Genomic DNA, 13,303 nt, shown 5'->3' with positions numbered 1-13,303 from the left:
GTGATCGGCGGCGGCAGTTCAGCAGCAGGTCCTTCGCTCCTAGAGGGAGTGAGGGACCTGCCGCCCCCGAATTGCCGCAGGTGCCGCCCCTCTCCCTTGGCCGCCCCAAGCACCTGCTTGTTAAGCTGGTGCCTGGAGCCGGCCCTGCTCCCTAGGCAATTTATTCCAGTGCTTAACTACCCTGACAATTAGGAAGTTTTTCCTTATGTCCGACCTAAATTGCACTTACTACAATTTAAGCCCATTGCTTCTTGGCCTATCCTCAGAGATTAAGCAGAACAATTTTTCTCCCTCCTCCTGGTAACAACTTTTTATGTACTTGAAAACTGTTATCATGTCCCCTCTCAGTCTTCTCTTCTCCAGACTAAACAAACCCAATTTTTTCAATCTCCCTCATAAATCATGTTTTCTAGACCTTTAATCATTTTTGTTGCTCTTCTCTGGACTTTCTCCAATTTGTCCACATCCTTTCTGAAATGTGGCTCCCAGAACTGAACACAATACTCCAGTTGAGGCCTAATCAGAGCAGAGTAGAGTGGATGAATTACTTCTCGTGTCTTGCTTACGACACTCCTGCTAATACATCCCAGAATGATGTTTGCATTTTTTGCAACAGCGTTACATGTTGACTCATATTTAGCTTGTGGTCCACTATGACCCCCAGATCCCTTTCCACAGTACTCCTTCCTAGGCAGTCATTTCCCATTTTGTATATGTGTAACTGGTTGTTCCTTCCTAAACGGAGTATTTTGCATTTGTCCTTATTGAATTTCATCCTATTTACTTCAGACCATTTCTCCAGTTTGTTCAGATTATTTTGAATTTTAATCCTATCCTCCAAAGCACTTGCAACCCCTCCCAGCTTGGTATTGTCCGCAAACTTTATAAGTGTACTTTCTCTGTCATTAGCTAAATCATTGATGAAGATATTGAACAGAACTGGACCCAGAACTGATCCCTGTGGTACCCTACTTGATGTGCCCTTCCAACATGATTATGAACCACTGATAACTACTCTCTGGGAATTGTGAGCACAAATCTAAATAGTTGCATCTCTAACTTTCAGATTTGTGTTAATGCTTTCCTATTCCAGGCAGTAGGGATAACTGTACAACATGCCAGTGAAACACCCATGCAAAGTCTGAGAATTACTTAGCTGTATGCTTTGGGGACAGCCACAGGATGGCAAGAAGTGACTAGCAGTGACTGACAGAAGTATGAAAACCACTGAGAAATTCTTAAATGCTGTACTGACCTTTCTTAACTCATCTGAGATGGGAATGCCATCATAATAGTCATCATAACACTTAACAATATGGCCAGTTTCTCTAACAACTCCTTCAGAGTACAGTCGGTCAAAAAATGACATGGAAACTTGTGTACAGGGAACAACTATGGCTTCAATTTTTTTCACTTTGGTACCTGAAAGATGACAGAGTCTTCATTAACAGGGAAAACCTGAGGTGAAATACAGGATAACTTCCCCTTATTAAGGGTTCCACAAAAATTCAAGATATATTTTCACAAGTGAACACAGCATGCACATAATTACTCCAAACAAAACCATTTTGAGAAATTTGTAATATATGCAATTATGGCTAAAACAAACAAACACGGGCTGCGGGATGTGCTGGCCACCGCTTCCTGCAGCCCCCATTGGCCTGGAGTGGCAAACCGCAGCCAGTGGGAGCCGCGATCGGCCGAACCTGCGAACACGGCAGGTAAACAAACCGGCCTAGCCCACCAGAGTGCTTGCCCTGGCGGGCCACATGCCAAAGGTTGCCGATCCCTGATCTAACCTATGTAAATTCACCTCACTTACCAGATCATCATACAATTTCTTTCGTATTTTTTCTCTATATGAAAATGTGTTACCACTTAGGCAAAAGTTTGGCATGAGAATTCACAATCACCTTATCAAGAAACAGGGATCAAGAAACATCAGCTTTAAAATTTGCAACTTCTTTCAAGAGAAAAAGTGTAGAAGACATCACTCTGGTAAGAATCAGATCCAGGGGCTGAGATTTCACAAGTCACTGAGAATAAGTGTAATAGACCTAACCCCCTTCCCACCCCCACCCCAAAAAAAACCCAAAACAACCTCCCCCTTTTTAGTTCCCATTTCAACTCCCATTTTGGAGTCAATAGGAGTCTTTCAAATGAAATTAATAGTAGTTGAATCAGGCCTCTACTTAGATGCAATGAGACTGAAGAACCAAAAATTGATATGTGGTAGGCAGAATTGGATGCTAAATGACTACATATATAAAAGTAAACCTGCATTTTTCAAAAATAAGCCTAAACATAGGGAATGGAACAAGTCTTTGTATCTCCAAATTGTTAGACCATAGAAAAAAAATGTCTACTCCAAAATATATAGAATCATAGAAATGTAGGGTTGGAAGGGACCTGAAGAGGTCGTTCTAGTCCATCCCTTCACACTAAGGCAGGATTAAGTATCGTATATACTCGTTCATAAGCCGAATTTTTTCAGTAAAAAAGGGAAGCACCAGAGAAGGGGGTCGGCTTATGAACGGGTATAGAGAGGGAGAGGTGGGACACAGCCCCTCCCCCCAACTGAGGGAGCAAGAAGAGGCAGCACAGCCAGAAGGGAAGAGGCGGGGCCAGAGTCTTTCTGCTTCTGGCCACGCTGCTCTCCCCCCAGCCTCCGAAGCAGCTGCAACTCCGGGGCTGGCAGGCTGCAGCCGTGCCACTTGGCCCCGCTCCCCAGAGCAGGCTGTGCCATGCCGCCAGAGCATGCTGCAGCCGTGCCACCCGGCCCAGCCCACTGGAACATGCTGCAGCCGTACCGCCCAGTCTGGCCCGGTGGAGCAGGCTGCGGCCGCGCTGCCCAGCCTGCCAGAGCAGCTCCAGCCAGGTCAGAGACATCCTCCCCTGGCCCTCCCCAGATAAGGTGGGAAGGGATGGGATGGGGAGAGTGTGGGGGTCCCATGCTAGGGATGGGGTCATGTGGGGGGTGATCACAGGGGTTACTCCCCTGACTCACAGCTTCTCCCCCCCAAAAAAATTCCCCACCAGTTGCTGTCCCGGCCCGTCAGGGTAAGCAGCTGGCACACCGGGACACTTTGTTTACTTAGGTTTACCTCCGTGCCTGCGGACACTCGAGGTAAACAAACCATCTTGGCCCACCAGCGGCTTATCCTCATGGCCCAGGAGCCAAAGTTTGCTGACCCCTGAATTATTGGGTCGGCTTTTGAACGGGTTATAAAAATTTTCCATTTTTACTTATCCATCTTGGGGGGATCGGCTTATAAATGAACCGGCTTATGATCGAGTATATACGGTATATCTAAGGCCATCCCTAACAGGTGTTTGTCTAACCTGTTCTTAAAAATCTCTAATGACTGGGATTCCACAACCTCCCTAGGTAACTTGTTTCAGAGGTTAACTATCCTCACAGTTGGACACTTTTGCCTATTATCCAACCTGTATCTCCCTTGCTGCAAACTAAGCCAATTACTTCTCATCCTATCCTTGGTGGACATAAAGAACAATTGATCATTGTCTTTTTTATAACAATATTTTACATATTTGAAGACTTCCATATATGACTTCCTCATAGTCTCCTGAAATCCAGGAAAAGTTTTCTAAGATTGTCAGAAAGACAATAGATGTTCATCCCCTAGGCATTCAGAAACCAAACTGACAATGGTAGGTGACGAGATTAAAGATTGTAATGGAATCTCCTCTCCATTTGAGATATGAGATCTGGAACTAATTGGAGAGACTCAGAATTCCCTGGACAGGACTAACCAATCTGAATACCACCCCAACAAACATCAACAGAATGGGGAGAGATGGTCTTCTGCTAACTTTGCAGGTAGGAAACAAACAAACAAACAAAAAAAACAGGTATAGTATGGGGGTAGGGCCTTTTTTAGTCTCCAGTTCTGGGACATTTGTACAGTAGAGTACCACAAGTAGCTTTACTTCTGCCAGCAGCATTGAATCTCATCAACATGGGGTACATCCTCTAAAGTGGGGATCCACAGAGGCAAATCAAGAACTGGATGTGTGAAATATATCTACCACATCCTAAATTCTCATTCTTAAATTTTAAATAAGAAAATTGATAATCAGATAACCCCAACTAAAAGCCTTCATAAGACTTTTTTTTTAAGAGAACATCCGGCACATATGACCAATATTTGAGGTTTTGTTTTTGTGTACTGGTGTGCATTGAGGTTTTCAGTGCAAATTACTATTTATAAAAACATGTGATTTAAAACTTAAGTAAAACCATGTATTCAATGCTTATGTTAGGGTTAAACTGGAACTATTTTAAAAACCGAAGGTCACAGTGATATTTTGTGGGTTCAAATGACATGTAAAAACCATTTCAGTGAATTAAAATTGCAGTAGTGGTTTATATTGATAACTTTTCTAATTTTAGATTGTCTCTCATAGATTTCAAAAACACAGAGTCTATAGATGACTGTCATTAGAGCTTGAAAAATCCATTTTGTGTGGGGCAACTGGGAATTTTTCCTAGGCAAATACTGCCAGCTTCTGCAGAATTAAAGCTTTTATTAAAAAAAAAAACACACACACAAAAACCAGGTATTTCTAGTCCTTTGAAGATAATTCTGCATATGTGAATTGAGTTTGAACAGATGCAGTGCGGTCTCCTTAAGTCTGTTGACAGACACGTGCAGTGCCACTACTACTACAAAGTGAAAGCTGCTGGTTAGTTTTCACTGCTGCTATTCAAAACTTGTGGGCAGCAGTGAAATTGACAAGAATCAGATCAATTTGACTTTGCTGCTACTGCTTAGAAAAGCTAGGAGCAGTAGACAGGCAATGGGGACAAGAGCTTTTTAGAGAGTGGGAAACGGTAGAAATACCCCCACTAAAGCAGCTAGGAGACTGGCATGGGAGGGGGAACAGAAGAGAGAAAAAATATTTATCTTACTTTGCAGCCAAAAGGGGCAGGAGAGGGGAGATTCCAATTAATCTGACACCTCAAATGTTAGTTGGAGGCTAAGCAGAGTCCTAGGACAGCATCCTAATAAGAATCCCAGCAGCTCCCAGTTTACCAGCTGCTGGGGAGTGATGAATTGATTCCACACCTGAGCAGTACTCTGGGCAGTGAAAGTCCCCACATTTTTGCATCAGTCTCCATTTACTAGATTTAGTACTTTGATTACTAGGAATCTGGTAATATTTGTATGTGCGGGGCACTGGGGGGAAAGGGGAGAAAATGAGCAAGAGAGAGGGAGTGATTAATGGGATCATTTAGAAAAGCAATACAAAGTGACAGATTTTGAGCCAGAACAAGGCAGAAAAAGTATGGGGAGGAGGTAGAGATGCAATGGGAGGAAAGTGAGGAAATAGCCATGGAAAGACAACACAGGAAAGGATACATTGTGATTATGAGACAGGAGAAATAGAGTGAAGCCTATAAAAGACAAGATTGCAAGAGCTAAAATAAGTTACCTTGTTAAAATGTATAAATAGAAAGTCGATCTATTCCAATGAAATACAGCACACTGCTGATTCCTTTTCTTTAAATTTGCAAAGGGTGTGGCTTTGGGAGGGCATGGCTTGTAGGTGCAGATGCAAAGGTATTTTATACCCATCCTCATAGGTGTTGGGTGTTGGGTAAATTTTTCAGGCCCTAGCAAAAATCCACTTATTGCATCAGTTACCCTAATGATCCAGAGACAGTCATTCATTTCCCAGGGAATAGATGTAGCACTTGAATCTATATTATCAACTCAGATAATAAAATTAGAAGCAAGAAACCACATTGGCTTAACCAGGAGATCTTCAATGATCTAAAAATCAAAAAAGAGTCCTACAAAAAGTGGAAACTAGGTCAAATTACAAAGGATGAATATAAACAAATACCACAAGTATGTAGGGACAAAATTAGAAAGGCCAAGGCACAAAACGAGATCAAACTAGCTAGAGACATAAAGGGTAACAAGGAAACATTCTACAAATACATTAGAAGCAAGCAGAAGACCAAGGACAGGGTAGGCCCATTACTCAGTGGGGGAGGGGGGAGGGAGGTGAAAGAGAGGAATTAATAACAGAAAGTGTGGAAATGGCAGAGGTGCTTAATGACTTCTTTGTTTAGGTTTTCACCAAGAAAGATGGTGGTGATTGGATGTCTAACGTAGTGAATGCCAGTGAAAATAAGGTAGGATCAGAAGAGGCTAAAATAGGGAAAGAACAAGTTAAAAATTACTTGGACAAATTAGATGTCTTCAAGTCACTAGGGCTTGATGAACTGCTTCCTCAAATACGCAGGGAGCTGACTGAGGAGATATCTGAGCCACTAGCGATTATCTTTGAGAAGTCATGGAAGATGGGAGAGATTCCAGAAGACTGGAAAAGGGGAAATATAGTGCCCATCTATAAAAAGGGAAATAAGGACAACCCAGGGAATTACAGACCAGTCAGCTTAACTTCTGTACCGGGAAAGATAATGGAGCAAGTAATTAAGCAATCTATTTGCAAACATCTAGAAGATAATAAGGTGATACGTAACAGTCAGTATGGATTTGTCAAAAACAAATCATGTCAAACCAACCTGATAGCTTTCTTTGACAGGGTAACAAGCCTTGTGGATAAGGGGGAAGCGGCAGACGTGGTATATCTTAACTTTAGTAAAGCTTTTGATACTGTCTTGCATGACCTTCTCATAAATAAACTAGGGAAATGCAACCTAGATGGAACTACTATAAGGTGGGTGCAAAACTCTGGTTGGAAAACCGTTCCCAGAGAGTAGTTATCAGTGGTTCAGTCATGCTGGAAGGGCATAATGAGTGGGGTCCTGCAAGGATCAGTTCTGGGTCCAGTTCTGTTCAATATCTTTATCAATGATTTAGATAATGGCACAGAGAGTACACTTACAAAGTTTGTGGATGATGCCAAGCTGGGAGGGGTTGCAAGTGCTTTGGAGGATAGGATTAAAATTCAAAATGATCTGGACAAACTGGAGAAATGGTCTGAAGTAAATAGGATGAAATTCAATAAGGACAAATGCAAAATACTCCATTTAGGAAGAAACAACCAGTTACACACATACAAAATGGGAAATGACTGCCTAGGAAGGAGTACTGTGGAAAGAGATCTGGGGGTCATAGTGGACCACAAGCTAAATATGAGTCAACAGTGTAACGCTGTTGCAAAAAATGCAAACATCATTCTGGGATGTATTAGCAGGAGTGTCGTAAGCAAGACACGAGAAGTAATTCATCCACTCTACTCTGCTCTGATTAGGCCTCAACTGGAGTATTGTGTTCAGTTCTGGAAGCCACATTTCAGAAAGGATGTGGACAAATTGGAGAAAGTCCAGAGAAGAGCAACAAAAATGATTAAAGGTCTAGAAAACATGACCTATGAGGGAAGATTGAAAAAATTGGGTTTGTTTAGTCTGGAGAAGAGAAGACTGAGAGGGGACATGATAACAGTTTTCAAGTATATAAAAGGCTGTTACAAGGAGGAAGATGAAAAAATGTTATTCTTAATCTCCGAGTATAGGACAAGAAGCAATGGGCTTAAATTGCAGCAAGGGAGGTTTAGGTTGTACATTAGGAAAAACTTCCTAAGTGTCAGGGTGGTTAATCACTGGAATAAATTGCCTAGGGAGGTTATGGAATCTCCATCATTGGAAACTTTTAAGAGCAGGTTAGATATACACCTCTCAGGAATGGTCTAGATAATTAGTCCTGCCATGAGTGCAAGGGACTGGACTAGATGACCTCTCCAGGTCCCTTCCAGTCCAGTTCTATGATTAGAAGTTAATTATATACTAACTTTTCTCCAGATCTATTACTATTTTAGGCAGAAGCTTACACATACACCTCTACCTCAATATAACGTTGTCCTCGGGAGCCAAAAAATCTTACCGCGTTATAGGTGAAACCGCATTATATCGAACTTGCTTTGATCCGCCGGAGTGCGCAGCCCCACCCCTCTGGAGTGCTGCTTTACCACGTTATATCCGAATTCGTGTTATATCGGGCTGCATTATATCGGGGTAGAGGTGTAGCTTATGACTGTGATGCTTAATTAAAGTGCAGCTCCACACTTTCAAATACACAGGGTAGCTAGAGCTGAAGATCTGCAAATTTAAGGAAGAGTAAGAGAATGCTGGAAGATCATCAGCTTGTGTTTTCTTACTATACTTTTCAGAAAAAAAATGTACATGAAAACTAAGGGGAGAAAAATGAGCCCGCATACTTAACCGAAAAAGGTAAGCAGAGAGAGGGAAGGCAGGTTTTAAAGAAAGAGTAAAATGTGATGGAGTATACTGGCCATTCAGTGTTCAGAGAGCAAACACTTCTGGTTCATGGAAATAAAATGCATTACTCCTGTGCTTACCACACCGAGATGTGTTCAGGACCAGCAGGAGTTAAAAAGCCGGGATGCTTGGCAGGTGACCCTTTGACCCCAGCAGGAGGTATGTAACCTGCTGACCTTCCCTGAGAAGGGGGCTGGAAAGTCACACAGGCAGGTCAGATAGCTTAAAAACTCTTGCCCAAAGCAGGAGAGAGGGAAGATTACCTTGATTCGGTCTATTATATTTTCTTTTGCTTGCTACAGTTTGATGACTGGGAAAGAGGCAACTAGCAGGGCTGTGTTGTGTTAAAGGCCAAATACAGTATCCTAGGAAGATGAAACTTTGCAGATAACAAGGCAGAGTGTCTGGTGTCAAAGTACGGTGGGGAACTTCCCTGCCCATTCCACAGAGAGCAGGAATGGGGAAACACACACACACACACACACAGAGTAACTGCATGCATGCACGCACGCGTAACACCGACAGACCCCAGTCATCAGCAGGCGGGATCGAACCGAGGGGACCGCTGGAGCTTAGTGCATGAGCCTCTACCGCATGAGCTAAAAGCCAACTGGCTGTTAGCTAAGGCTGTAGAGCAGACTCATTTTCTTTTTTTTCTCTCTCTCTCTCTCTCCCCCCGCCACTAGATGGGACAGAACTCCACATCCAGGAAATGTGTGGATTAGACACGCACGCACAAACACACACACACAGAGTAATTGCAGCCAAACCAAGTTGCAGAGTGCAAATTCTTGAGGGATAATACCTTTGTCTTCCTAAAACACAGAGCCATTGCTCTGATACCAGTATGATTCAGACCTTATAAATACTTAATTAGACACAAAATTCTACTGTATTACCATTTGCATTTTCTTGTGGTGCTTTTACAATCTCTTATATATGGTTGTACATATTATAGGATTTTGTCCTGCACTCATGTTTCATTTCCTTTTTGATTATGCTCTTTTAAGGTCTTGTCTATGTTATAACACTTAGCTGAGTCTGCGACCAGTTAGTGACAGGGCACAAGGTAATTAACCATGAGTTTAACCTTGTGTCACTTTTACAACTGGCACAGCCTACCACTTGGCTTTCGTCCAACAGCTAGGTCATGCTTATATTATTCTGTAGACAGGGCCCCCATAGTGCTCATGTAACCATGTTAGTTCTACCTTAATCGCAGTTAACTCATGCAATTAACTCAAAAATATTAATTGCGATTAAAAAAATTAATCGCAATTAATCACAGTTTTAATCACACTGTTAAACAATAGAATACCAATTGAAATTTGGCATGCTTCTATGCTGATGACTTGCTAAATAAATAATGCATTAATTAAATTTGTGACTGACCTCCTTGGGGGAGAATAGTATGTCTCCTGCTCTCTTTTACCCGCATTCTGCGATACATTTCATGTTATAGCAGTCTCAGATGATGACCCCAGCACATGTTCATTTTAAGAACACTTTCACTGCAGATTTGACAAAATGCAAAGAAGGTACCAATGTGAGATTTCTAAAGATAGCTACAGCACTCGACCCAACGTTTAAGAATCTGAAGTGCCTTCCAAAATCTGAGAGGGATGAGGTGTGGAGCATGCTTAAGAAGTCTTAAAAGAGCAACACTCCGATGTGGAAACTACAGAACCCGAACCACCAAAAAAGAAAATCAACTCTCTGCTGATGGCATCTGACTCAGATAATAAAAATGAACACGCATCGGTCTGCACTGTTTTGGATTGTTATCGAGCAGAACCTCTCATTGGCATGAACGCCTGTCCTCTAGAATGGTGCTTGAAGCATGAAGGGACATATGAATCTTTAATGCATCTGGCACGTAAATATCTTGTCACGCCGGCTACAACAGTGCTATGTGAACACCTGTTCTCACTTCCAGGTGACATTGTAAACAAGAACCGGGAAGCATTATCTCCTGCAAATGTAAACAAACGTATTTGTCTAAGTGACTGAATGAACAAGAAGTAGAAATGAATGGACTTGTAGGCTCTAAAGTTTTACATTGTTGTATTTCTGAATGCAGTTTTTTTTGTACGTAATTCTACATTTGTAAGTTCAATTTTCATGATAAAGAGATATTACAGTACTTGTATGAGGTGAATTGAAACATACTATTTTGTTTTTTATAGCACAAATATTTGTAATAAAAATAAATATAAAGTGAGCACCGTACACTGTGTTCTGTGTTTAATTGAAATCAATATTTGAAAATGTAGAAAACATCCAAAAATATTTAAATAAATGGTATTCTATTATTAACAGTGTAATTAATCGTAATTTTTTTTATCACGCAATTAATTGCAATTAAGTTTTTTAATCACTTGACAGCCCTAAGCAACAAAGAGTCCTGTGGCACCTGTAATGCTCCAATACATCTGTTAGTCTATAAGGTGCCACAGGACTCTTTGTTGCTTTTTACAGATCCAGACTAACACGGCTACCCCTCTGATATTTGACAGCCCTAGTTAGTTCTCTTCCTCCCAACTCTCTTTGAAGTAGGACAATTCAGAGAATATCCCCCAAATGTTGTGGTTGCCTCTCTGAGACTCTTCTGGACACTGCACCCTGGTGAGGTAGTAGGCACGATTACAACCACTCCTGACACACAATTGTGTTGTTGGGTGTGTGGACAGTGTAACCAAGTCAGCAGTCGATTTACAAAAACAGTTTTACTTGTAACATATGTGGGACCTGAGTCTCCTTTATTATTAAAGAAATGAGCTAGCCTTAAATATCAGTGAGGAAGTTTACCATTTAACTGTGACAATTTAATGACAGAAATTAGATCAATGGCCCTTAGCAACGGTTTAAAGGAAGGAGATTCCTTTTAATGATCTTCTGCTGCAAATTTTATTTCATGAGGGTGAAGGTACAGATCTGAATCGTGTCATTGTTACAAAACATTAACTGGAGAAAATATAGTTACCACAGAGAAAGATTTAAAAGACTAACTTATTCTAAATTTATTTACCTAGTGTAGTCCACTGTCCAGAAGCTGTAAGCAATTTCAAATTGGCGCTAACATTTGGATCATTAAAAAATGCCTAAAATTTCAAATTAAAAATGAAAGTTAACAAAATGAGATTCATAATATCAACCAAAGCAATAAATTACATTTCTATGACAAATTTTAGGGCCCAATAAATAAGTGGCTTCAGTATGATCTCTGAGTTTGCATACCCAAAAATTACATCCCCAAGTTTATGCCTTTGCAATTTTGACTAACCAATTTTTTTTTTAAATATACCCACAAAGGTATTTATGTATGCAAATTTGAGGTTTTCAGTCTGCAAAACATCAGTTGTCCCAAACTATGCCTGGTGCTTGGCCTGATTAATTTTAAGTGCATGACAAAGTTTTGCAGAATAGGGAATTATCAGAATGCTTTTTTCTGCAGTATAATCAAAATCTATACATAATTTTCATACTTCATACCTAGGGCGGCAGAAAAGCTGGCGGCGCTCCTGCCCCCAATCCACCTATTATCAAATTTACGGTGACTGTTCGCCACTTGTAAAAGCATAATATAGCAGATATAATGGGAAAGTTTAAGTGTTATTCCAGCACAAAAAAAGTTACAGTTCCTTTAAAAAGGAACCATTAAATGTGATAGATTTATAACTACCTTAACAAATTCATCCTTTCGATAGGCCTTAAAATGTTGGTCAAAACTGAATGCTTGCACGGTGATTCTGCCATGCATGGACCTGAAACCCAGAACATGGTAAGTAATAATATTAAAAAACACACACACTGGACACATCCCTTTAGAATATATCAGCAGTTGAAAATTATCTATATATTTTCTAGCCCAGGCACAAAAACCACACTCTCACCCTTTCATGACAACTGTTGATAATTATTTTTTCATTATATTTTATTTATCTGTCCAATAGATTAAAAAATTACTCTTCTAGGGCAAGAAGAATTTTGCAAGGCTGATATCTATATTATTTTATTTAAAATAACAGCAATTAACTTTGCTTCAGGAACTGTCCTCCAAACAGCTCTTTACATGCCTGAAAAACACTGAAAAGATCTGCAGTAAGTCAAGCTCTGGACTCACCACAGTTTTACTGCAAAACAAGGTTGATGTTAATTAGGGTTGCCAACGTTCTGATCACACAAACCGAACACCCCTGCCCCACACCTTCCCCGAGTCCCCACACCTTCCCTTTCCCCAAGCCCCGTCCCTGCCCCTTCGCTGAGGCCCTGCCCCCCTCACTCCATCCCCCCTCCCTCCATCACCCACTCTCCCCCACCCTCATTCACTTTCACCAGGCTGGGGCAGGGGTTGGGGTGCAGAAGGGGGGTGAGGGCTCCGGTTGGGGATGTGGGCTCTGGGGTGGGGCCAGAGATGAGGGGTTTGGGGTGCAGGAGGGGGCTTCGGGCTGGGGCATGGGGGTGCAGGCTCTGGGAGGGAGATTGGGTGTGGGAGGGGACTCTGGACTGGGGCAGGGGATTGGGGTGCAGGAGGTGGTGTGGGGTCCCGGCGGCGCTTCCTGTGGCTCCCAGAAAGTGGCTGCCAGGTCTCTGCAGCCCCTAGGTGCGTGGGAGGCCAAGGAGGCTCTGCATGCTGCCCCCCTCCCCTAGTGCCAGCTCCGCAGCTCCCATTGGTCACGGTTGCTGGCCAATGGGAGTTGCGGAGCCGCCACTCGCGGTGAGGGCAGCATGTGGAGCCTCCCTGCATGTAGGGGCCGCAGGGACCTCACAGCCGCTTCCAGGAGCTGTGCAGAGCCAGGGCAGGCTGGCAGCCTGCCTTATCCCCGTTGCTTCACCGGCCGGACTTTTAAAGGCCTGGTCAGCGGTGCTGCCCAAAGCCGCCAGGGGCCCCTTCGACAGGGCATTACGGTTGAAAACTGGACACCTGGCAACCCTCACGTTAATCCGTATACCCAAGGGGAAGTGTAACATCAATAACCTCTTCATCCTCCTTCCCAGCAGATCCCAGCCCCTCCTGCCCTGCAGCCC

At 42.4% G+C, this 13,303-nt stretch overlaps 1 protein-coding gene across 2 annotated transcripts in view; it reads right to left on the bottom strand.

Annotated features, from left to right (window-relative positions):
• Window positions 1-13,303, bottom strand: part of YAP1 (Yes associated protein 1) — a 186,178-nt gene that overhangs the window by 172,646 nt on the left and 229 nt on the right. For both annotated transcript variants that reach the window (XM_026651589.1, XM_026651591.1), the window contains exons 2-4: window positions 11,958-12,039; window positions 11,304-11,376; window positions 1,256-1,422 (exon numbers count right to left, since the gene is read on the bottom strand). In XM_026651589.1, coding sequence (XP_026507374.1) covers window positions 1,256-1,422; window positions 11,304-11,376; window positions 11,958-12,039 — 322 coding nt within the window. The remainder of the gene's footprint in view (window positions 1-1,255; window positions 1,423-11,303; window positions 11,377-11,957; window positions 12,040-13,303) is intronic.

The sequence above is a fragment of the Terrapene carolina genome, unplaced genomic scaffold (genome assembly GCF_002925995.2).
Source record: "Terrapene carolina triunguis isolate 2854851 unplaced genomic scaffold, T_m_triunguis-2.0 Scaffold97, whole genome shotgun sequence".
In the NCBI taxonomy this organism is placed as follows: domain Eukaryota; kingdom Metazoa; phylum Chordata; order Testudines; family Emydidae; genus Terrapene; species Terrapene triunguis.
Note: the sequence above shows the minus strand (reverse complement) of the source record. Positions and strands in the feature narration are given on the sequence as shown.